This window comes from Salvelinus alpinus, chromosome 13, assembly GCF_045679555.1.
Source record: "Salvelinus alpinus chromosome 13, SLU_Salpinus.1, whole genome shotgun sequence".
NCBI lineage: Eukaryota > Metazoa > Chordata > Actinopteri > Salmoniformes > Salmonidae > Salvelinus > Salvelinus alpinus.
The window spans coordinates 5,923,815-5,950,557 of NC_092098.1; the positions used below are offsets into that span (position 1 = coordinate 5,923,815).

At 42.0% G+C, this 26,743-nt stretch overlaps 1 protein-coding gene across 6 annotated transcripts in view; it reads left to right on the forward strand.

Moving 5' to 3' along the window:
* The window catches only part of LOC139536864 (G protein pathway suppressor 2-like), a 34,519-nt gene extending 10,529 nt beyond the window's left edge, over window positions 1-23,990 (forward strand). For 4 of the 6 annotated variants that reach the window (XM_071337557.1, XM_071337552.1, XM_071337556.1 and 1 more), the window contains 10 exons: window positions 799-908; window positions 1,004-1,116; window positions 1,405-1,490; window positions 1,588-1,667; window positions 3,578-3,755; window positions 4,072-4,155; window positions 10,607-10,683; window positions 10,885-10,980; window positions 11,266-11,349; window positions 23,311-23,990. In XM_071337557.1, the coding sequence (XP_071193658.1) occupies window positions 799-908; window positions 1,004-1,116; window positions 1,405-1,490; window positions 1,588-1,667; window positions 3,578-3,755; window positions 4,072-4,155; window positions 10,607-10,683; window positions 10,885-10,980; window positions 11,266-11,349; window positions 23,311-23,391 (989 nt within the window). In that variant the 3' untranslated portion in view covers window positions 23,392-23,990. Of the gene's footprint in view, window positions 1-798; window positions 909-1,003; window positions 1,117-1,404; window positions 1,491-1,587; window positions 1,668-3,577; window positions 3,756-4,071; window positions 4,156-10,606; window positions 10,684-10,884; window positions 10,981-11,265; window positions 11,350-13,479; window positions 13,546-23,310 lie in introns of all 6 variants that reach the window. The other 2 variants (XM_071337554.1, XM_071337558.1) reach the window with 1 other exon arrangement.
* Window positions 23,991-26,743: the final 2,753 nt, after the last annotated feature.

The following is a 26,743-nucleotide window of genomic DNA, read 5'->3' on the forward strand; positions in this document are numbered from 1 at the left end:
TATTCTTATCCATATTTTTTTTAAACTAAATTGTTGGCTAGGGGCTCGTAAGTAAGCATTTCACTGTAAGGCCTATACTTGTTGTATTCGGCGCATGTGACTAAAATTTGATTCAATTTCACACAGGACCAGTCTTTCTACTGTTTTGGAGTTATTGCGTTTTCTCCCTGGTCCCTAAACAAAACAGACAACTTTACTGGTGTTAACTAGATTACTAATTCATTCATTCTGTCAGTGTAAGACATTATTTTGGTGAGCACTACTTTCATTTAGTCTTCTGGGGCAAAAAGTTATGACAAATAAATGGCCTACCAAATTTCTGAAATTATAATATGGCCTACCAGATTTCGGGAATTATAAGCAGAATTGTCTAAATTAGGGGTGAAAGTAGCCAGTAGTAAATTAATTGTAATAGGCTAAGTTATTATGGTGGATCGAAATGCGCAGGTATGCTACTTTTTGAAGTGAATTGTTTGGCAATCTGACGAAAACATCACACAACATCCATGATCTGCAAAACTAAGCCTGCACAGACAGCAAAAACAACAGTAAACCGGGTTAGATGTTTACATTCCACAGTATCCCGTCTTAGATTAGCATATACCAGGCATCTTATCTGGGTTTCTCATAACTGGGATACAAGCTTCTGTAAACGGGATATGATGTTTACATGCGCCAACTCAAAAACAAAATACTTGAGTATCCCGAGTAATAACAGGATCTTGGTGTGCATGTGAACGTGGTCGTTGATACCAACTCCTGTCCTGTAAAACCCCCTCATCCAACCTTGTCTCACAGAGGAAGAAGAAGTAGACAAAATGATGGAGCAGAAGCAGAAGGAGGAGGAAGAAAGGAAGAGGAAGAAAGAGGTGGAGGAGAGAATGTCTTTAGATGAGACAAAAGAGCAGGTGCGTTATTGAGATTTTTTACATTGGCCAGTGCCTGCTTCTTTCTACTTCTCTTATTCAACTCCTCTTTGTTTGTCCCTCTCGCTCTGCCTTAGATCATGAAGATGGGGGAGAAGCTACAGGGGCTACAAGAGGAGAAACACCAGCTCTTCCTCCAGTTGAAGAAAGTGCTCCATGAGGAGGAGAAGAGACGGAGGAAAGAACAGAGGTAAAGGCTCTCCCGGCTCTTGAATGAACATTCTGGGGGTCTTACAAAAATCACTTATCCTTAGCCTTGTGGTCCCAGATCTGTATGTGCTGTCTTGACCACATCTATGGTGTGACAGCGCATAAATATCTGGGACCACCAGGCTAACACATCCCCACATTCCCCAGCAACCTACTTATGTTATTGGCTTTTGATGTGAGATTCAGTCCTATTTGCTGATAGATTAGCATTAACATTGTTACTACTGACTGCTAGTGTGTGACTATGGACATAATTGTTTTCTTGTAGTGATATGACAACCCTGACATCTTCTACGTACCAGCCCAGCATGGCTATCCACTCCCACTCAGGACAACACCTGCTCAGCATGCAAGGTAATTCACATAAATTTTATGTAGCACACGTCTGATTGTTAATACACACAAACTGTATCTTTCTCTCTGTCTCCTTCCTCTCTATATCAATGATCAGCGGGTCAAGTGAGTCACAGCCGCTCTGCTGCTCTGCTAGGAGAACGCAGTAAACAGCTCTTCCAGTCCCCTGTCCTTCCGGTGAGTGAGCAGACTTCTTAATATAAATGCATGTAAAGTTTTGGTCCCATGTTTCATGACCTGAAATAAAAGATCCCAGAAATGTTCCATACGCACAAAAAGCGTATTTCTCTCTCTTTTGTGCACAAATTTGTTTACATCCCTGTTAGTGAGTGTTTCTCCTCTGCCAAAAATAATCCATCCACCTGACAGGTGTGGCATATTAAGAAGCTGATTGAAAAGGATGATCATTACACAGGTGCACCTTGTGCTGTGTACAATAAAAGGTTTTGTTACAAAACACAATGTCACAGATGTCTCAAGTTGAGGGAGCGTGCAATTGGCATGCTGACTGCAGGAATGTCCACCAGAGCTGTTGCCAGAGAATTTAATATTAATTTCTCTTCCATAAGCCGCCTCCAACATCGTTTTTTAGAATTTGGCAGACCACGTGTAACCACGCCAGCCCAGGACCTCCACATCTGCCTTCACCTGCGGGATCATCTGAGACCAGCCACCCGGACAGCTGATGAAACTGGGTTTGCACAACCAAAGAATTTCTGCACAAACTGTCATAAACTGTCTCAGGGAAGCTCATCTGCCAGCTCGTCATCCTTACCAGGGTCTTGACCTGACTGCAGTTCGGTGTCGTAACTGACGTCAGTGGGCAAATGCTCACGTTCGATGTCCACTGGTATGCTGGAGAAGTGTGCTCTTCATGGATGAATCCCGCATTTAACTGTACCGGGCAGATGGCAGACAATGTGTATGGTGTCGTGTGGGCGAGCGGTTTCCTGATGTCTACATTGTAAACAGAGTGCCCCATGGTGGAGGTGGTGTTATGGAATGGGCAGGCATAAACGTCTAACAATGAACACAGTTGCATTTTATCGGTGGCAATTTGAATGCACAGAGATACTGTGACAAGATCCTGAGGCCTGTTGTCGTGCCGTTCATGCTCTGCTATCACCTGAAGTTTCAGCATGAAAATGCATAGCCCCATGTCACAAGGATCTGCACACACTCCTGGAAGCTGAAAATGTCCCATTGCTTCCGTGGCCTGCATACTCACCAGACATGTCACACATTGAGCATGTTTGGGAGGCTCTGTATCGACGTGTATGACAGTGGGTTCCATTTCCCTCCAATATCCAGTAACTTTGCGCTGCCATTGAAGAAGAGCGGGACAACATTCCACAGGCCACAATCAACAGCCTGATCAACTCTATGCGAAGGAGATGTGTTGCGCCGCATGAGACAAATAGTGGTCACACCAGATACTGACTGGTTTTCTGATCCACGCCCCTACTTTAAAAAAAAGATATATCAACAGATCTGTAAACGGTATGCACATTCTTGAAGCCCGCAGGCGTTGTGACATTACTCCATTCATGGGAGACTTATCGCCGCGATGTGCATGTGTGCATGAGCGTTTGAGTGAAGGAGTGTGTGTATGTTTTGAAAATGAAATATGAGCTTTTCTTTTTTTTAATCGTTTACGTTGTATATACTGGTACTCTGTGTTTTTGATAGCCACAAGGCTGTATTCTCAGTCATGTGAAATCCATAGATTAGGGCCTAATGAATTGATTTCAATTGACTGATTTCCTTATGACCTGTAACTCAGTAAAATCTTTGAAACTGTTAAATGTTGCGTTTATATTTTTTGTTCAGTGTAGAAATGGAGTTCTTAGGGTTTGGCCTCAAGCACCTTAGTCAGTGTATGCAGCAGGCACTTGTTCCTGTTGATTATAATTAGGACTTCAGTGACTTGAGGAATGACCAATGGGGACACAAGATGCCCTAGTTGTTGCACTTAATTGTTCTATAATTAATTTAGTCCAGGCTTGAATGTAATGTAATAATTATATAAAATATGCAATTGCAGTACAGTGAATGTCTGAAAAAGTGTCCTGTATGTTGTTTGACAGGGGCGTCACTACCAGAGCCAGCCAGGGATGAGCTCCGGCGGCTTGGAGCATGGGCAGTATGCAGCCAGCCAGGCAGCCCATGGTCCTTACGGCCAGCTCACCCAGGCACAGCACGCCACTCCCTTCGCCCCCAGCCAGTCTGTCCCTGTCAGTTACGCCAGCAGCTCACAGCTCCGAGGTAACCGGTTAGAATTTTTTAATGTAATTGTCATTTCAGAGACGTGAGATGTTAAAGCAAATCATTTGTTTGGTAGCCTGCTCCCAGATCTGTTGTCTTGCCCACTAATATGGTCATTGTAATGCCAAGCATGTTTGACAATGATCAATGGCGTTGTCAAGATGGCACAAACGGATCTGGGAACAGCCGTTGAATCTTTAGGTATTATGTTTTTCAAGGTGACTATGTTGAGGTTATTATGAGAACCCTAATGTGTGTGCTGTTTGTGCGCGCTTCATTCATAAACCCATCGCTATGTCCCCTCTTGTGTCCCCAGGTGCCTCAGCCTTCCAAGCCATGCAGTACCTGCCTCAACAGCAGCAGGGCTACGCCGTACACAGCCACTTTACCTCTCAGCCAGGTACCTTACACCTGTGTGTCTGTGTCTACTAACATCTACAGTGGGGAGAACAAGTATTTGATACACTGACGATTTTGCAGGTTTTCCTACTTACAAAGCATGTAGAGGTCTGTAATTTTTATCATAGGTACACTTCAACTGTGAGAGAAGGAATCTAAAACAAAAATCCAGAAAATCACATTGTATGATTTTTAAGTAATTAATTTGCATTTTATTGCATGACATAAGTATTTGATACATCAGAAAAGCAGAACATAATATTTGGTACAGAAACCTTAGTTTGTAATTACAGAGATCATACGTTTCCTGTAGTTCTTGACCAGGTTTGCACACACTGCAGCAGGGATTTTGGCCCACTCCTCCATACAGACCTTCTCCAGATCCTTCAGGTTTCGGGGCTGTCGCTGGGCAATACGGACTTTCGGCTCCCTCCAAAGATTTTCTATTGGGTTCAGGTCTGGAGACTGGCTAGGCCACCCCAGGACCTTGAGATGCTTCTTACGGAGCCACTCCTTAGTTGCCCTGGCTGTGTGTTTCGGGTCGTTGTCATGCTGGAAGACCCAGCCACGACCCATCTTCAATGCTCTTACTGAGGGAAGGAGGTTGTTGGTCAAGATCTCGCGATACATGGCCCCGTCCATCCTCCCCTCAATACGGTGCAGTCGTCCTGTCCCCTTTGCAGAAAAGCATCCCCAAAGAATGATGTTTCCACCTCCATGCTTCACGGTTGGGATGGTGTTCTTGGGGTTGTACTCATCCTTCTATTCCTCCAAACACGGCGAGTGGAGTTTAGAGCAAAAAGCTCTATTTTTGTCTCATCAGACCACATGACCTTCTCCCATTCCTCCTCTGGATCATCCAGATGGTCATTGGCAAACTTCAGACGGGCCTGGACATGCGCTGGCTTGAGCAGGGGGACCTTGCGTGCGCTGCAGGATTTTAATCCATGACGGCGTAGTGTGTTACTAATGGTTTTCTTTGAGACTGTGGTCCCAGCTCTCTTCAGGTCATTGACCAGGTCCTGCCGTGTAGTTCTGGGCTGATCCCTCACATTCCTCATGATCATTGATGCCCCACGAGGTAAGGTCTTGCATGGAGCCCCAGACCGAGGGTGATTGACCGTCATCTTGAACTTCTTCCATTTTCTAATAATTGTGCCAACAGTTGTTGCCTTCTCACCAAGCTGCTTGCCTATTGTCCTGTAGCCCATCCCAGCCTTGTACAGGTCTACAATTTATCCCTGATGTCCTTACACAGCTCTCTGGTCTTGGCCATTGTGGAGAGGTTGGAGTCTGTTTGATTGAGTGTGTGGACAGGTGTCTTTTATACAGGTAACGAGTTCAAACAGGTGCAGTTAATACAGGTAATGAGTGGAGAACAGGAGGGCTTCTTAAAGAAAAACTAACAGGTCTGTGAGAGCCGGAATTCTTACTGGTTGGTAGGTGATCAAATACTTATGTCATGCAATAAAATGCAAATTAATTACTTAAAAATCATACAATGTGGTTTTCTGGATTTTTGTTTTAGATTCCGTCTCTCACAGTTGAAGTGTACCTATGATAAAAATGACAGACCTCTACATGCTTTGTAAGTAGGAAAACCTGCAAAATCGGCAGTGTATCAAATACTTGTTCTCCCCACTGTATATGTTGTTGTAGGCCCTGTTGTGATTGTGGCACAGTATGTTTATTAAGAAGGTTTATGCGTAAAGGCGCTGGGATGGCTTGGTGTACTGACTGCACCAGGACTCTGTCAGTAATTGAATAACCATGTAGCTGATGGTTATGGATGATGTCCGCCATGAAAATTAAACAACCTCCAAAACCGTTTAAATAGGCCTACATTTATTTTTATAAACTTTTTGATGTAGATAAACTTGACCTAATAGCGGGAGTGTTTACTAATGATCATAAGCATTTGATTTGCTAACTTAGTCTGTCTACATCGCCTCCTTTTTCCAACTGTCATTTTATGCTTTAGCAGCTAATCTGCTAGATGCAAGGGGGTGGAGAAGTGCTAGCCTATATGCTATGGCACTTCAGTAAAAAAAAATAGTTTGATGTGTGGATTAGTAAATAAATTAATCTGTCTTTAAAAATAGGTTGGATGTGTCTGACTTAATTATTCAACAGCAGTTGACAAGTTTGTTCTGGCTCTGAGGCCTATAATGTGCTAATGTGTCAAATGGACAATGCGCAAATCCTACCCAACCTGGTATAGTATCATTTGATACGTAATCTTCTCTTAATTTATAGACTAATCAACGCTGATAAATAGGCTGTGTTGCGTGTATTTGTTTCTATGTTAATGATTGTCAGTTTCGCCTAGTCGTCTCCCCTTCATACTTTCCTTGTCAATTCATGATCTTATAGCCTACTTTCGGAAAGAATAAGGTAGTCCTAGGTTTTTTCATGTTTTAAGAAAATTCATTTATTTTGCTCTTGTGTCTGACATAAGCTGGTTGCTTTGATTGACAGGTCCTTTTACAGTGTTGTGCGAGTGTGATTTCGCTGATTTCTCTTTATAGGCCTATATGTCCATTCAGAAGGTTTCTTAAAGTAGCTCGTATAGGCTTTTATCTCTAATGAAAATCAAACGCTCCAATCATAATTTAATCTTGTTAAAGGCCATTTCTCACCAAGTCTGTTATTTTCGTCCGAATAATTAGGAAGAAAAAAATAAATCCATGCACGTCTTGTTTATGATGCCGTTCACACCAATTGCGAAATATCGTCCCGCCACAATCCGTCAATTATTTATCCGGAACAGGTTAGATTTTCGTGTCTTTTTGAATGCGAAAATAATCTGTTGACCAATAGAATTTGTTATCGGGGACACTGCCGCTCACAGGTCTTTGGGGTCATTGTGTGAATTCATGAACAAATGAATTTCTCAGACTTTAAAAAAAAACGTTTGCAATGATTCAGTTAAGCAATGTATCAATTCAATGTGATCACATCACACCAGATCTAGGCTACATACACTTTGTCCTCACCAGTTCATTGCCAACGCTGTAGCCTATTTTATAGCCATTCAGCAAGCAAGACGATTGACCAGTGCTTCTCTGCTCGAATAGGCCTATTAGTTTTAGAAATTGCTCGAAATAAGTTACAAATTATATTGCTCGTTCAAGAGCTAGAGAGAGGGGGATGAGATGGGACAGTGGAAGGGAACAGTGAAGAAGACAGAGATGTGTAAGTTAGAAGTTAATTGATTTATTAATGCATTATTTGTATAGCGACCCTAAAAGACAGAGAAAATATCCTCCGAGGTTTACCTTTCTCAATAAGTGGTTGCGCAGATTTAAATAAAGCACTCAAATTAAAATGTAGTGTCAACATAACCACCCATTGCTTCAATAAAATGGATCAACGGCTGATCATTAGGCTATGGACAGGCTGATCATTAGGCTATGGACAGGCTGATCATTAGGCTATGGACAGGCTGATCATTAGGCTATGGACAGGCTGATCATTAGGCTATGGACAGGCTGATCATTAGGCTATGGACAGGCTGATCATTAGGCTATGGACAGGCTGATCATTAGGCTATGGACACCCTGATCATTAGGCTATGGGCGGGCTGATCATTAGGCTATGGGCGGGCTGATCATTAGGCTATGGACAGGCTGCATGCATGTGTTTTACATTTTCTAATGGTTATCAATTTCATCTTCATGCCTATCACAGCTGTCTCTATATCCCCCTTAAACCGTTCCTCGTCAGTTTATGATGGGCTACATTGTTTTAGCATTGTCCCATAATGCAGACAAATTTTTATTGATATCCCACAGAAAGGATTTGAAGTTAAGGCAAGGTTTTTAATATATTTTTGGGAAAGGACAAATGTAATTTTCTTATGTCTGAGTTAGATGCGCTGCAGACAGCTTGATTGATGGGTCCTTTTAGGTGGGTAGTGTGCATGTACGAGTTCACTTTTTCCTTATGTCCATTTCCTAAAATAGGACTAGCCTGTCTGGACTTCATCTCTTTAATCAGATAGAAAACAACAACCTGTGTCTTGTTGCAGGGTCAGCATATGTGCAGGGAATGACGACCGGTACCAGTTTTGCGTTTCTTCTCTTATTAAATGTGGTGCAACTGAATGAAACGTAGCCAAGTTCTCCTCCTGATTCATCCTACAGGATGCATAGCCTATATCGTAAGATTTTCAGCAGCGTATTATTTTTCCAGTAGTATATGCATTTTCTCTACTTACTGTGTCCTCTAGCTACTTTGAACAAAATATTGCCACATAGATTGATCGCAGAAGCGTTGGTGACGTTACGCGAATTGTTTGGAGAAGTGGAGGGGAAAATGCGATGGACTTGATGGGAGTGGTTTAGTGCGTCAAAATTGGAATCTATATTTTTGCGGAATTCCTCTCCAATCGGACATTTCTTAATTTGTATACTAGATTAATATTTTGAGGTATTGACTTGAATAATAATAACGAAGTGTAATGATAATAGTAAAGTTGCAGAGAAAAGCCACCTCTCTTTTGAGTCTGATATGCCTAATCCTCCCCCCAACGGTTATGTTGGTGACGTGTACATTGGCCTGGCCTGGCCAACCTCAAATTCCAAGACTAACAGCCCTAGACTCGGCTCGAAATTAAGGGTGTCCTGTCATCTCGGGGACGATAAATATGTTTGAGACGGTTCAAAACAGACGTTCGGACAGTTGTGGGACTATAGGCCAGAATTTTTTTTTGACACAAAGATGACGCTTATGAAACGGATCACAATATTTAGCTTAAAAGTTGATAAACTATGAATAATTCACATAAGCGCAGCAATGTGTTGTCTCGGCCATGTACGTGAATGTTCCAAAACGCTATTCTGGGAAAACACCCTTCTCAAACACGCACCGATGCGAGCGATTCTTATAATGCGACAGAGATGGATATAATAGTAGAAATTTACAAAGAGGGAATAAATGAAGATGCAACAATAGGATTGTGCCTTCCTGCCTTCGGACAGTAGAAGAAGAAATGCGGGTTTCAATGGCAAATCAGGAAATCTTAGCTTTTTTTCTATGGTCGGATTTTGGCTGTAGGCTATGTAAAACGTACAGGTTTCAAACAATGATATGGCTGCCTAGGCATCGCATATGTAGGTTATGTGTGTTAGAATATCATTCCAATGTTGGGCAAATAGGCCGATTAGAATGCACATTTTACTCTCTCAGCCTGTCTGCGTGCCCGCCGGCCCAGAGCTGAGGCTATGGCTATCTACTATGGTATTCTAGAGAATATGGTTGGATGTCCCTGACCTGAACCGAATGCACACTGGAGAATTTGCAATGTATTTCTGTCTTGCTCTACAACACTGCCTGACTGGGTGCTGTGCATGCACACGGGAAGAGCTGAGTGACCGATTCATTTTTAGAAGCGCAGAGCAGGGGCATAAAAGTTTGTTTTAATTGAATTGAAACGGAAGTCTACTGAAGTGAGACTTTGTCCTTGTGTTCCTTGGTTAATTACGTAGTTTTGTTCACCAGCTAGGTTGTTTTTCAATGTTTGAGTTTCAACTGCTAGGGAGAGAAGCAATGTGGATACTAGTCAGAATCTTACAGGCGAAAACATGCATTACCACGGCAAAATTGTAAGTCTCTGTTTAAAATGTTTTATGAAATGAAACAATATAAACACACTACTTCTTACTACTAATACATGTATTGTTTTAGAAACATTACAAAGCATGCTCATCTGTTTTTTTTTTAATGTTTTGTTGGTGTAATTTTTTTAGATTTAATTTTATCTGGGCTGGTAAAAATCTCAATACCTGCCACAGTGGCTGGTGGACCAAAAAGTTTATTTTAGTCCCTGGCTGTTAACAGATGGTGGCGCTCAATAAGGTCAAGGTGACCATTCTTCACTGACTGAAGAGGGGAGGGTGAAGCGGAGAAAGTGAAGGCTGGGGAACACACGCACACACCGTTCTTTATTGTATGTTGTTGTGTTATGCTGTTTAATGGGGCAGCTGCTGGTGGAATGTAATGTCTCTTAAGTTTGTTCAGTAACCAGTTCACAATAACATTGTTTGTTCTCTCTTAGATATATATGTGGTTAGCATGCTCAGTTAATAAATTGTAATTATTAATAATGTAATGGATGTTTGTCTGTTTTCATTTAAGATGCAAAAAGTTTTTTTTCTTAACAAATGAAGTTGATGTAGTATAGACTCTCTGTATCTTTCTCAGAAATATACCAATTAATTTAAAAGCACTGCAAATGACCTAGACCCATGTTGGCATATCAAAACATTTAAAAAACTATTTTAATTTTGGGACGGTTCGAGATCAGTTTGGGATCGTTGAAATTGCACTTCCAGACGGTACCAGGATGGTGAGGAAATAAAGTTAGTCGCTTGCTCTGCCTAAACTACTACTCACTTCTCTTGCTTCACTCCATTTTTCTCTTTTAAACATATTCTGTATTTTGTCACCAGGATTTATCCCTAGTGCTGGGATCCCTCTACAGAAGCAACTGGAACATGCCAATCAACAATCTGGCTTCACTGACTCTGTGAGTTCGTTGGGCCCCTTTTATAGAGTGGAAAAGTAGCATTGCACATGATTAAATATGGTGTTCAGTGTTCAAACAAACCTTTTTAAGAGGTTGATCACAGGCAGTGTACTGTATCTGTTTGTGGACGGGTCATCTGTGGTTAACTCGCACGTAACTGTCCGTTAATCTTTGGCTGCTGTGTTTTTGTGGTGGTTTCAGAGTGCTCTACGGTCCATGCACCCTCAGGCTCTTCATGCCAGTGCTGCAAGCCTGCTGCCTACCCCCTCCCTCACAGTGCAGATCCCTCCTGCCACGGTAAGGCCAACCCTCTTTACCCACCTGCCCTGGGTCGTGTTCATTAGGACAAAAGTAGCTAAATGTTTTGCAATGAAAAATGAAACAAGTGTTTCTTATTGGACCGGTGTAGTTAGTACCTCTCCATTTCACTCAGTTTTCTTCCATTCTGTGCCTAATGAACACAACCATGCTGTGTGTACTACTCTCATCCCTCTGGCATTACACACACCACAAAGTCAGTTATCCTGATCAATTCATAACGTCATATCTTCCTTTCTTGCTCCCCCTGTTCTGTGTGAATAGTCTGGCTTGCCATACACCCATCCCCCCCGTCCGGCCTCTCCAGGAAGCTTCACTCATGGAACTCCTCCACAGCAGGCTCACCCAGTGAGTATCCTATCACTAGGGCCTGGAGTTTTGGTTGATGATATGTAGCACTGTGCTTTTACCGGTATTTCCAACCTTATTCTGCTAGTGACGCAGCTGTCAGAAAATTCTAGGAAATGATATTTGACACAAGCTGTTTCCAATCAATCAATGGCTGGTTGTTCGCGTGTGTTTTGTGGGGGTTCGCCTGATCCAGGGGAGGCTTAGTTCTGCGAATACATTTTTTGGCAAGGAACTCTTTTTGTAGATCAGTGATTCTGCACCTTACTTTGCTCAAACTGATCCTCTCCAACTGACTAAATTTCACGGCACAACCCAAGGGGGGGCGCCAACCCAGACAGGAAGATCACATCAGTGACTCAACCCACTCAAGTGACGCACCCCTCCTAGGGACGGCATGAAAGAGCACCAGTAAGCCAGTGACTCAGCCCCTGTAATAGGGTTAGAGGCAGAGAATCCCAGTGGAGAGAGGGGAACCGGCCAGGCAGAGACAGCAAGGGCGGTTCATTGCTCCAGAGCCTTTCCGTTCACCTTCACACTCCTGGGCCAGACTACACTCAATCATATGACCCACTGAAGAGATGTTGAGAGTTGAGACCGAGTCTGCGTCTCTCACATGGGTAGACAGACCATTCCATAAAAATGGAGATCTATAGGAGAAAGCCCTGCCTCCAGCTGTTTGCTTAGAAATTCCAGGGACAATTAGGAGGCCTGCGTCTTGTGACCGTAGCGTACGTGTAGGTATGTACGGCAGGACCAAATCGGAAAGATAGGTAGGAGCAAGCCCATGTAATGCTTTGTAGGTTAACAGTAAAACCTTGAAATCAGCCCTTGCCTTAACAGGAAGCCAGTGTAGGGAGGCTAGCACTGGAGTAATATGATCAAAGTTTTTGGTTCTAGTCAGGATTCTAGCAGCCGTATTTAGCACTAACTGAAGTTTAGTTAGTGCTTTATCCGGGTAGCCGGAAAGTAGAGCATTGCAGTGGTCTAACCTAGAAGTAACAAAAGCATGGATTAATTTTTCTGCATCATTTTTGGACAAAGTTTATGATTTTTGCAATGTTACGTAGATGGAAAAAAGCTGTCCTTGAAACAGTCTTGATATGTTCGTCAAAAGAGAGATCAGGGTCCAGAGTAATGCCGAGGTCCTTCACAGTTTTATTTGAGACGACTTTACAACCATCAAGATTAATTGTCAGATTCAACAGAAGATCTCTTTGTTTCTTGGGACCTAGAACAAGCATCTCTGTTTTGTCCGAGTTTAAAGGTAGAAAGTTTTCAGCCATCCACTTCCTTATGTCTGAAACACAGGCTTCTAGCGAGGGCAATTTTGGGGCTTCACCATGTTTCATTGAAATGTACAGCTGTGTGTCATCCGTATAGCAGTGAAAGTTAACATGTTTTCGAATGACATCCCCAGAGGTAAAATGTATAGTGAAAACAATAGTGGTCCTAAAACGGAACCTTGAACACCGAAATGTACAGTTGATTTGTCAGAGGACAAAACATTCAGAGGCAAACTGATATCTTTCCGACAGATAAGATCTAAACCAGGCCAGAACTTGTCCGTGTAGACCAATTTGGGTTTCCAAACTCTCCAAAAGAATGTGGTGATCGAAGGTATCAAAAGCAGCACTAAGGTCTAGGAGCACGAGGACAGATGCAGAGCCTCGGTCTGACGCCATTAAAAGGTCATGTACCACCTTCACAAGTGCAGTCTCAGTGCTATGATGGGGTCTAAAACCAGACTGAAGCATTTTGTATACATTGTTTGTCTTCAGGAAGGCAGTGAGTTGCTGCGCAACAGATTTTAAAAAAAATTTGGAGAGGAATGGAAGATTCGATATAGGCCGAATTTTAGTTTTTAAAAATATTTTCTGGGTCAAGGTTTGGCTTTTTCAAGAGAGGCTTTATTACTGCCACTTTTAGTGAGTTTGGTACACATCCGGTGGATAGAGAGCCGATTATTATGTTCAACATAGGAGGGCCAAGCACAGGAAGCAGCTCTTTCAGTAGTTTAGTTGGAATAGGGTCCAGTATGCAGATTGAAGGTTTAGAGGCCATGATTATTTTCATCATTGTGTCAAGAGATATAGTACTAAAACACTTGAGTGTCTCCCTTGATCCTAGGTCTTGGCAGAGTTGTGCAGACTCAGGACAGCTGAGCTTTGGAGGAATACGCAGATTTAAAGAGGAGTCCGTAATTTGCTTTCTAATGATCATGATCTTTTCCTCAAAGAAGTTCATGAATTTATTACTGCTGAAGTGAAAGCCATCCTCACTTGGGGAATGCTGCTTTTTAGTTAGCTTTGCGACAGTATCAAAAATAAATGTTGAATTGTTCTTATTTTCCTCAATTAAGTTTGAAAAATAGTATAATAGAGCAGCAGTGAGGGCTCTTCGATACTGCACGGTACTGTCTTTCCAAGCTAGTCGGAAGACTTCCAGTTTGGTGTGGCGCCATTCCCGTTCCAATTTTCTGGAAGCTTGCTTCAGAGCTCGGGTATTTTCTGTACACCAGAAATACTCCACAGAGACGCTCTTTGCAGATGACAACAATATATTCAGCAAAACATGCAACTTAGCATTAGCTCATAAACAGAAAGACAGGATAGATGGACATCTGAAATAACATAACGCTGTCTCATAAGAATTCTAGGACTACTGGCCAAGATCGTTTAGTCAGGTGGGAGGACCTGGAGGATATGGTGGAGGGTTTCGCAAGCGCCAACATCCCTCTAGAAAAAGTTGATAAACCCCGAAATGTGCGCATTCATTAATAAACATGTGAAAAACAAGAGGCACAGTCCCTACAAGTACCCAACTCAGGAGTCGACGTCTACCAAAGGTAGCCACAAAACACGAAGAGGAACTAAAACATCTTGTCAAAAAACTGAAAACATGTCAATAATAACGGACGAATTAACTGACACACTGGATCAATATGTTCCTATTTTGTTTGTCTTGCAAGGAGAGCTGGGTGAAGGTTAAAGTTGTTCTATTCACATGTGCTAACCTAGGTTATGTTATTCTTTGTTTTTTTTGCTTTAGAATGTTATGTAGGCTAAGGTTGAGACTGTGTCGTCTGTTATCGTGATTTCCTCTCCATTTAAGTTTTTACATTAATTTCTATAGTGAATGAAAAATATATAGAGATTTCTTTTAATCAAATGTGTATTTACGTTGCATTCGGAAAGTATTCAGACCCCTTCACTTTTCCCACGTTTTGTTACCTTACAGCCTTATTCTAAAATGGATTAAATAAAAAATCCTCATCAATCTACACACTCTACCCCATAATGACAAAGCGAAAACAGGTTTAGACATTTTTTGCAAATGTATAAATAAACAATAACAGAAATACCATATTTTCATAAGTATTCAGATCCTTTGCTATGAGCCTCATCTGAGCTCAGGTGCATCCTGTTTCCATTGATCATCCTTGATGTTTCTACAACTTGATTGGACTCCACCTGTGGTAAATTCGATTGATTGGTCATGATTTGGAAAGGTACACACGTGTGTGTGTGTGTGTGTGTGTACAGTGCACGTCAGAGCAAAAACCAAGCCATGATGTCGAAGGAATTGTCCATAGAGCTCCAAGACAGGATTCTGTCAAGGCACAGATCTGGGGAAGGGTACCAAAACATTTATGCAGCATTTAAGGTCCCCAAGAAAACAGTGGCCGCCATCATTCTTAAATGGAAAAAGTTTGGAACCACCAAGACTCTTCCTAGAGCTGGCCACCCGGCCAAACTGAGCAATTGGGAGAGAAGGGCCTTGGTCAGGGAGGTGACCAAGAACCCGATGGTCATTCTGACAGAGCTCCAGAGTTCCTCTGTGGAGATCAGGCCTTTATGGTAGAGTGGCCAGACGGAAGCCACTACTCTGTAAATGGCATATGACAGACCGCTTGGAGTTTGCCAAAAGGCATCTAAAGGACTCTCAGTCCATGAGAAACAAGATTCTCTGGTCTGATGAAACCCAGATCAAACTTTTTGGCCTGAATGCCAAGCGTCAAGTCTGGAGGAAACCAGGCACCGCTCATCTCCTGGCCAATACCATCCCTACGGAGAAGCATGGTGGTGGCAGCATCATGCTGTGGGGATGTTTTTCAGCGGCAGGGACTGGGAGACTAGTCGGGGTCGAGGGAAAGATGAACAGAGCAATGTACAGAGAGATCTTGCTGCTCCAGAGCGCTCAGGACATTACATTTACATTTAAGTCATTTAGCAGACGCTCTTATCCAGAGCGACTTACAAATTGGTGCATTCACCTTATGATATCCAGTGGAACAACCACTTTACAATAGTGCATCTAACTCTTTTAAGGGGGGGGGGGGGTTAGAAGGATTACTTTATCCTATCCTAGGTATTCCTTAAAGAGGTGGGGTTTCAGGTGTCTCCGGAAGGTGGTGATTGACTCCGCTGACCTGGCGTCGTGAGGGAGTTTGTTCCACCATTGGGGTGCCAGAGCAGCGAACAGTTTTGACTGGGCTGAGCGGGAACTGTACTTCCTCAGAGGTAGGGAGGCGAGCAGGCCAGAGGTGGATGAACGCAGTGCCCTTGTTTGGGTGTAGGGCCTGATCAGAGCCTGAAGGTACGGAGGTGCCGTTCCCCTCACAGCTCCGTAGGCAAGCACCATGGTCTTGTAACGGATGCGAGCTTCAACTGGAAGCCAGTGGAGAGAGCGGAGGAGCGGGGTGACGTGAGAGAACTTGGGAAAGTTGAACACCAGACGGGCTGCGGCGTTCTGGATGAGTTGTAGGGGTTTAATGGCACAGGCAGGGAGCCCAGCCAACAGCGAGTTGCAGTAATCCAGACGGGAGATGACAAGTGCCTGGATTAGGACCTGCGCCGCTTCCTGCGTGAGGCAGGGTCGTACTCTGCGAATGTTGTAGAGCATGAACCTACAGGAACGGGTCACCGCCTTGATGTTAGTTGAGAACGACAGGGTGTTGTCCAGGATCACGCCAAGGTTCTTAGCACTCTGGGAGGAGGACACAATGGAGTTGTCAACCGTGATGGCGAGATCATGGAACGGGCAGTCCTTCCCCGGGAGGAAGAGCAGCTCCGTCTTGCCGAGGTTCAGCTTGAGGTGGTGATCCGTCATCCACACTGATATGTCTGCCAGACATGCAGAGATGCGATTCACCACCTGGTTATCAGAGGGGGGAAAGGAGAAGATTAATTGTGTGTCGTCTGCATAGCAATGATAGGAGAGACCATGTGAGGATATGACAGAGCCAAGTGACTTGGTGTATAGCGAGAATAGGAGAGGGCCTAGAACAGAGCCCTGGGGGACACCAGTGGTGAGAGCACGTGGTGCGGAGACAGATTCTCGCCACGCCACCTGGTAGGAGCGACCTGTCAGGTAGGACGCAATCCAAGCGTGGGCCGCGCCGGAGATGCCCAGCTCGGAGAGGGTGGAGAGGAGGATCTGATGGTTCACAGTATCAAAGGCAGCCGATAGGTCTAGAAGGATGAGAGCAGAGGAGAGAGAGTTAGCTTTAGCAGTGCGGAGCGCCTCCGTGACACAGAGAAGAGCAGTCTCAGTTGAATGACTAGTCTTGAAACCTGACTGATTTGGACCTCCGACTGGGACAAAGGTTCACCTTCCAACAAGCCAGCAACACTAAGCACCCAGCAAAGATGATGCAGGAGTGGCTTCGGGACAAGTCTCTGAATGTCCTTGAGTGGCCCGGACTTGAACCCGGTCGAACATCTCTGGAGATAGTTGAAAATAGCTGTGCAGCGACGCTTCCCCATCCAACCTGACAAAGCTTGAGAGGATCTGCAGAGAAGAATGGGAGAAACTCCCCAAATACTGGTGTGCCAAGCTTGTAGCAGCATACCCAAGAAGACTTGAGGCTGTAATAGCTGCCAAAGGTGCTTCAACAAAGTACTTAGTAAAGTGCCTGAATACTTATGTAAATGTGATATTTCAATTTTGTATTTTGTAGTAAATGTTCTGAATGCTTATGTAGTTTCTAATACATTTGCACACAAAAAATTGTAACAATGTGGAAAAAGTGAAGGGGTCTGAACTTCCCGAATGGACTGTAATTCAGCTTCATCAAGTTATAAAATGAATCTATGATTTCCATGTGTTCGAGGGTGATTAAGAAATTGTCTAGATATAGTCAAATGTCGTCCGCATTTAATGAAATTAAGTCCTCAGTAGATTTTAGGGAAATTGATGTTATTTTCGATATGACGAATTGTCTGGGCCAGGGGTTCCATGGATAATATTAAAAGCAGCTCTCTCACCTTGTCTGCTGCTTCTAGTGATTCTAAAAGGAGCAGTGCAGATATTACCTGTTATAACTATGGCTGAGGGATTGGCATATAGTATTTTAATCATATTTATGAAATTGGAGCCAATTCACAAAGTACCAGTCAACATTTTGGAAACTTACGCATTCAAGGGTTTTTATGAATTTTTCACTATTTTCTACAATGTAGAATATTAGTGAAGACATCAACACTATGAAAAAACACATATGGAATCATGAAGTAACCAAAAAACTGTTTAACAAATCAAAATATATTTTAGATTCTTCAAAGTAACCACCCTTTGCCTTGATGACAGCTTTGCACCGTTTTGCCATTCTCTCAACCAGCTTCATGAGGAAGGCTTTTCTAACACTCTTGAAGGAATTTCCACATATACTGTGAAATTGTTGGCTGCTTTTTCTTCACTCTGCAGTCTAACTCATCCCAAACCATCTCAATTGGGTTGAGTTCGGGTGATTGTGGAGGCCAGGTCATCTGATGCAGCACTTCATCACTCTCCTTCTTGGTCAAATATCCCTTACACAGCCTGGAGGTGTGTTTTGGCTCATTGTCCTGTTGAAAAACAAATGATAGTCCCACTAAGCGCAAATCAGATGGGATGGCGTATCGCTGCAGAATGCTGTGGCAGCCATGCTAGTTAAATGTGCCTTGAATTCTAAATAAATCAGTGTCCCCAGCAAAGCACCCCCACACCATAACACCTCCTCCTCAATGCTTTACATTGGGAACCACACATGGAAGATCATCCGTTCACCTACTCTGTGTCTCACAAAGACACAGCAGTTGTAACCAAAAATCTCCAATTTGGACTCATCAGACCAAAGGACAGATTTCCACTGGTCTAATGTCCATTGCTCGTGTTTCTTGGCCCAAGCAGGTCTCTTCTTCTTATTGGTGTCCTCTAGTAGTGGTTTTGCTACAATTTGACCATGAAAGCCTGATTTCACACAGTCTCCACTTAAGTTGATGTTGAGATGTGTCTTACTTGAACTCTGAAGCATTTATTTGGGCTGCAATCTGAGCTGCAGTTAACTCTAATGAACTTATCCTCTGCAGCAGAGGTAACTCTGGGTCTTTCTTTCCTGTGGCGGTCCTCATGAGAGCCAGTTTCATCATAGCGCTTGATGGTTTTTGTGACTGCACATGAAGAAATGTTGAAAGTTCTTTAAATGTTCCGCATTGACTGACCTTCATGTCTTAAAGTAATGGACTGTCTTATACTATTTGCTTATTTGAGCTGTTCTTGCCATAATATGGACTTGGTCTTTTACCAAATAGGGCTCTTCTGTATACCACCCCTATCTTGTCACAACACAACTGATTGGCTCAAACGCATTAAGAAGGAAATTTCCACAAATTCACTTTTAACAAGGCACACCTGTTAATTGAAATGCATTCCAGGTGACTACCTCATGAAGCTGGTTGAGAGAATGCCAAGAGTCTGCAAAGCTGGCTTCAAGGCAAGGGTGGCTACTTTGAAGAATCTCAAATATAAGATATTTGTATAACACTTGTTTTGGGTTCTACATTATTCCATGTGTTATTTCATAGTTTTGATGTCTTCACTATTATTCTACAATGTATAAAATAGTAAAAATAAAAACCCTTGAATGAGTAGTTGTGTCCAAACTTTTGACCAGTACTGTATGTTCCAAGACACACCAAAGATATGACTGATCTAGTCTATCAAAAGATTTTCCTTCATTGAGAGATAAAACAGCCCAATGAGCTGTTGTTTCATATGAAGCATTTAAGATGTGTAATAGCTGGAGGTTGCATAGGATAAATGTTTTATAACAAACCTGCTTTTGTCCTTGTAGACCAATTTGGGTAGTAAGTCTCGAAATGGGACGATAACATTTTGAAAAACTTTAATATCTGTGTTTATCAAAGATGGGAGGCGATAGTGAGAACACTGGGTGGCATCCTTTAAAAAAGTTTTAAAGCGAAATTAGTGCTGTATTCACATCTCTTCCAAATGAACGTTTGTGAACGGCTGTGTTAATAATTCCGACCAGTAGTGGACCTAATTGATTCCAAAATTTTAAATAGACCTCAGGGAATACAATCTCGTCCAGGTGATTTACCTTCATTCATGCTATCCAATGCTCTTTTGAGTTCTTTGAAAGAGATTTGGGCTCCCAGCGAGGTGGCTTCCTCTGTTGAGAAGAGTAGTTCTTCATTCTTTTAGAAAGGGCTTAGTCTGGCTTGATGTGGATTTACAATCAGTGGTGTAAGGTTATTTAATTCATTTGGGTTCTGATAATTCCACTGTTTCAGATTCAGTAGTAGCTATTTGATCATTATGCATAGCTTGTTGGCCAGTAAAATACTGGGATGATTACCATGGAGTAATGGGTGAGTCTAACTCGATGGACGTGAAATTCTTCTCGCTGCCTTATCAATAAATGAAGTTCTGTCTTGACTACCTCGTCTGAGAAAAGTGTTTGTTGAGAACGCTTTACAGCAGTTAACATTTCCAGTTCTGATTATCTTCAGATAATTATCTTCTTCTTGAGATAGAAGTTGTATTTCAGTCTCTAGGTCCCAGCTTTGATGCACCTGTACTGACCTCGCCATCTGGATGATAGCGGGGTGAACAGGTCATGGCTTGGGTGGTTGATGTTCTTGATCTATTTGGCCTTCCTGTGACATTGGGTGCTGTAGGTGCCCATCGGGTGCTGTAGGTGATGCATTGGGCAGACGACACCACCCTCTGGAGAGCCATGCGGTTGTGGGCGGTGCAGTTGCTGTACCAGGCGGTGATGCAGCCCGACAGGATGCTCTCAATTGTGCATCTGTAAAAGTTTGTGGGAGTCTTAGGGGCCATGCCAAATGTATTCAGCCTCCTGAGGTTGAAGAGGTGCTGTAGCACACACACTTGTGGGGCCCATGTGTTGAGGATGAGTGAAGTGGAGGTGTTGTTTCCTACCTGCGGGCGGCCCGTCATGCAGTCCAGGGCCCAAGTGCACAGGGCGGAGTTCAGACCCAGGTCCCCGAGCTTGATGATGACCTTGGAGGGTACTATGGTGTTGAAGGCTGAGTTATAGTCAATGAACAGCATTCTTACATACAGTTGAAGTCGGAAGTTTACATACACCTTAGCCAAATACATTTAAAATCAGTTTTTCACAATTCCTGACATTTAATCCAAGTAAAAATTCCCTGTCTTAGGTCAGTTAGGATCACCACTTTATTTTTAAGAATGTGAAATGTCAGAATAATATTAGAGAGAATGATTTATTTCAGCTTGTATTTATTTCATCACATTCCCAGTGGGTCAGAAGTTTACATACACTCAATTAGTATTTGGTAGCATTGCCTTTAAATTGTTTAACTTGGGTCAAACGTTTCGGGTAGCCTTCCACAAGCTTCCCACAGTAAGTTTGGTGAATTTTGGCCCATCCCTCCTGCAGCAAAGCACCCCACAACATGATGCTGCCACCCCTGTGTTTCACGGTTGGGATGGTGTTCTTCGCCTTGCAAGCCTCCCCCTTTTTTTTCTCCAAACATAACGATGGTCATTATGGCCAAACAGTTATATTTTTGTTTCAATAGACCAGGACATTTTTTCAAAAAGTACGATCTTTGTCCCCATGTGCAGTTGCAAACTGTAGTCTGGCTTTTTTTATGGCGGTTTTTGAGCAGTGGCTTCTTCCTTGCTGAGCGGCCTTTCAGGTTATGTCGATATAGGACTCTTTTTACTGTGGATATAGAGAATTTTGTACCTGTTTGCTCCAGCATCTTCACAAGGTCCTTTGCTGTTGTTCTGGAATTGATTTGCACTTTTCACACAAGTACGTTCATCTCTAGGAGACAACGCGTCTCCTTCCTGAGCAATATGACGGCTGCGTGGTCCCATGGTGTTTATACTTGCGTACTATTGTTTGTACAGATGAACGTGGTACCTTCAGGCGTTTGGAAATTGCTCTCAAGGATGAACCAGACTTAGATTATATTATAATTATATTGGTGGCGTAACCATAGTAACGATTAAAAAACATGTCCAAGGACACCCACAGGACTAGGCAACGGCCTCCCTCAAGCCCACAATGGCCCAGTCACACACACACACACATATTCACAATGGTCTCCCCCCCAAGCCCACATTGATTGTACTCACCGCTCCGAGACGCACAACACATGCATCGTAAAATCCCCCATACTTGGAAACCGAATGCTGGTTGATAACAAGTGTGAAGCATCAGACGTCAGAGAGATTGTGAATATGTATTTATTAAATTTTTTCGGGAGTTTGAAAATGTACTGGCCCAAGTGGGCGATATGAAAGCTTGATTAACTGGCCCGGCAAGCTTCGGCAGAGGTTGCAGGGCCAGCGGGCTGCCCTGAATGTCGAGCGCTGCTTATGGAGCAGGTGTGTTTCTTGGAGCATTGCTGTATCAATATGGTTTCTTGGAAGGATATCTAGACCGCTGACACGTTTGATAGGACATATAAGGTATTTCAAATTCCAAGAGAGAATTGCTATTTTTGCCATTGTTTTTCAGAAAATAATGTTATATTAGTTATATAATTGTTCTTTAGTGTTGATAAGCCCAAGGATGTGTAACAAAAAGCAGGACCCACAGGGAAATTCACCCATTGGTTGTTACCCTCCCTGTAAACCCTCAAACCAGGGTTCTCCAACCCTGTTCCTGGAGAGCTACTCTCCTTTTAGGTTTTCAATCCAACCCCAGTTGTAACTAACCTGATTCATTTTATCAACCAGCTAATTATTAGAATCAGTTGCGCTAGATTAGGGTTGGAGTGAAATCCTACAGGACGGTATCTCTCCGGGAACAGGGCTCAAACAATAGAAATGGTTGTCCGCAAAGGCAAAACGCAGGCGGGAGGCGGCGAGATCAAGTGGGAACATTCTAGCTAGACAATGATCTTTGGTAGAAAATATTTAATACAATCGTAACAACCTAAGCATTATGAAACTTCCATTCGATCCAATAAGCCTTAACTACTGTATCAAAATAGCAAATCACTTTTATCTTTACCAAATTCGACACTCATTGCCCCCCATACAAAAACTCCTCACTTGCTCTACCTAACGCTGACCAAGTCTGCTCAGTCTGCGCGGACAGATTTTGGGCAGAGGCCCTGCCACTTTGCCTCCTCCTCTCTGGAATAAGTGTCGGCAGTAATTTCCTTTTTGAAGTCAATCCACATGGTTGGGAATATATTTTGGACTAATTGAATAATTCCGTTATACAATTATGGTATGCACGGGTGACAATTAATTCACACGTGGTGTGAGAAGACGCTATATCAGCCTCTTTAGGTCAGATGACTGAAAAATGCAGGGTAGAAAATAACTCTCCCTAAATGCAGAGCCCTACCTATCACGTAGCACCCAAACCTGGGCCGCACTGCCCATTACATACACCCTTGGTGCTGCCAGTTAGATCAAATGGCCAATTGTAATGGCTTCAACGAAATACTAGGAATACATCATGAAAATCAACATTAGTCACAATATGGATTCGAGTATTCATCACTTTTAGGCTAGATGCACCCTAGCTTTGATTTGACCGACTCAGTCATTCTCATGTTTAGTTAGACCATGTGATGCTTACAAATAGAATAACTCAATTATACTTCTATGGTATGATGTTTCTAAAGGATCTATTCATGCTTTCTTGTTTGTCTTTTACAGGCAACGTTTCAGAGCTCTCCTCGGCATGCCTACCTTTCCCACAGCCAATCAGGACAGAGGTTCTACCACCACACCAAGTAAACTGGCCACAACCACCACCAGCAATTAGGGATTGGCATCATTCTCCACACAGATTTAGGCTTCAACTTCAACTGCTGAAATAGTACATCAATGTAGCGTTTCTTCTGCCAAAATGTTGCATTAACATCCCATAATGTGTATATTGACTACTTTCAGTATGCATTAGCATGTTTTTTAAATTTTATATAAAAAATCCGTATTTCAATAGATAAGCTTTCTGTTTCATACAGGGTGTCTCAATCATGACATACTATGATAGAGAATTGGTAGATTCAGAATGATAATATTTGCATTCCAAACAATGGTGCTGTTTTCATTGTTGATGTGTTAGCAAATGAACCCAAGCTTCAGTAGTCTGTGCTATTCAATTTTTACTGATAATGAAAGCCTCTTAAAATTCTCTTAATATTTGTGTTCTTAATCTTATACATTTTAAATGATTAAATGTAAACCCTTCTCAGGGCCCATGGAGGAAATGATCATTTGCAAGGAAGAACTCTTTGATTCACTTAAACGTGCTGTATTTGTGGAAGCCATATTTTCCTAAACTTTTTAAATGAAAATCTACTAATTTTATTAAATTGCACTTGAAAACTAAACATGCAATGGTTATTATTTTTTAATGCAGAGGCGTATGGTGATGTGTAAGAAGAGAACATGTGACAAGTTATGTGGGAGGGAAGTGAAGGTGGTAATCTTTGTAAAAACGAAAGAAAGAACTTTGAGATGATTACTTGGAATAGAAACATTTATTCATACAGCGATGAATCTAAGGAGAGGTCATTCACAAGAAGTAAAGCATAAAAAAAGTGTTACAGGATCACATGCAGAAGAGTCTTGAATATATGCCCGTCTGTGGGAGAGAAGAAGGGCGGAAGTTGATTATGCACTTTTTAGTGGTTAGGAAGAGGGAGAGCGCGAAAAATGAAGAAAAAATGGCCTGCTCTCCAGTGACTCGTCATGTTTCAGATTTCAACTTAAGAGACAATAAGTAGGTCGAGATAGATATCAAAATATAGCCTACTGTTTTTGGATTCGACCCGTTCCCTTCTGGATTTTACTCTTCACATTGCTATGGGACTGATGAAACTGAAACCAGTGTGTTATTTGAATGAATCACTGAGTCTGTTTTCTTGTAGTTGAAAGCACTGGGATGACTTGACTTTTTATGTGGGTGATGTATCTATTTGTGAATTTTGTACAGTTGCTTTTGGAGTGAGTGTTATATTCGCCCGTTTTCCTTTTTTTCTCTCGTGTATATAACTATTTCCATTTCACGTCAACTACTCAATTTTTTTGTTTCCTATATTTGTCATTCAATCATGGTGTCTATTGGCTAATATCCTTCAAGTTTATACATTTTCCTCACAGATAACGGGGTCTTCATGAGGGTGTTCCTTTACTTTCAAAAAAATGGTTGATTTCTACTTCCGAAACTGTTCAAGCAATACAATTGGTTACCAATGATGCTCTTTTCCTGATGTTTTGACCTTCTATTTGACTATACCCAGACCAAACCTCCATTTCCGGCTTTTAGTCAGTTAGAATTATAGGAGCAATTTTACGCCCTTTGTTCACTATTGTTTATCATGGATCTCTATGCAACTTCTCGATCTTTCCATCTCCCCAGAGTTTCAAACCCACTCATGGAGACCTCTTTCTCTACTACTTTTCCAGGCATCACCAATGACAGGTGGGTGATTCAATTGCAGGAGTAGGTTGCCATTGATATTCGATAAACGTGCTATGCAGTCAAGCAATTTAATTGTGTTAATTTATACATATTTCAATTAAACGTATGGTTTCGGAGGTAATTAGTCCCATTTTCTATCTGAGAAATATATGTTACACTGATACATTAGTGTTTAGGCTTTTAAAGTATTTTATGAATTATTTGAATTTACTTTAAGGTAAAGGTCGGCTGACCGAAAGCTCAGCTACTATTAAAATGAATTTGCATCTGTCTGGAAGTGTGTGGATAGTTTTTCCTGTTTCTCCAGTTTAGCGATTTGCCTCCAGCGCTTTCACTAATCTGACTTAGGTGTGCGGTAGATTCTGCCGATTATCTACAATAATTATTTGAATTAATTATATATGTATTATTTACTTGCATTTATTGGTTTTGTTAGTTATGTATTGTTTGTCAGTCTTGTTCACCATGTCTGGAATGTGCCTGTGACAGAGAGCCATTGTATGTGCCCATGTGGTAGAGAAGCAGAAAGGGATGTGCAGAGAATCTCAGTTTTCCCTGTAAAATATTTGTCTACATATTTATCTGATTATGTCAAAAGTTTGTTTGAAAAGTTGGATTTTATAACTATGTAGCCTTTATTGACTTTTAGATGGTCAAGAAAATGATGAAATATCCACTTGAAACTTCTATCTACTTTTTCAGTAAATTTCATGAAATGGAGGCTCTGAAATCGTCACACCACTCTTTCTGGTGTTTTTGGTTTGTAATCCAGCATATATACTCACCTGTGTTTTGAAAGTGAAGCTAAAATGGCTCTTTACTCCAGCATTTTGAAATCAAATGTTTCATATGAGGCAACCGTACAGAATGTCACCTTTTATTTGAGGATATTTTCATACATATCTGATTTACCGTTTAGAAATGAAAGCACTCGGGTGGGACTATATACATAAAGCGCTTAAATCGATATTTATGAAAATCCAACATGCTGGAGTATAGAGCCAAATTAAAAAATGTAGCTTCACTGTCCAAGTACATATGAAGGTTAGTGTATGATATCGGTAAAGTGGACATGTAAATGGTTTGTATTCTGTTAATTTGAATCTGTAAAAGCATCTCTTAATTTTATGTCACTTTTGTAATAATCAGCTCTGGACAGGCCATTTGGGCGCGTTCCAGATTATTCATGCCTTTGCAGGTTTCATTGTAGATGGAGAGAGAGCTGACAGATTGCTAAATGTTATGATCCTGTGGTGCAAAGGTGAGGATCTGCTCCCTGTACCATTAAAAACTTGGGCCTTAGGTAGACACCAGCCCGTGTTACAGTATTCCTTGGGCGCAAAGCCCCCACTATTAGTGGGCAGTGGTGGAAAAAGTACCCAATTTTCATATTTGAGTAAAAGTAAAGATACCTTTAATAGAAAATGACTCAAGTGAAAGTCACCCAGTAAAATACAACTTGAGTAAAATTATTTGGTTTTAAATATACTTAAGTATCAAATGTAATTGGTAAAATGTACTTAAGTATCAAAAGTATAGGTATAAATATTGTAAAATTCCTTCTATTAAGCAAAGCAGACACATTTTCTAGTTTTTTTAAGCATTTACGGATATCAAGGGGCACACTCCAACTCTCAGACATCATTTAAAAACTAAGCA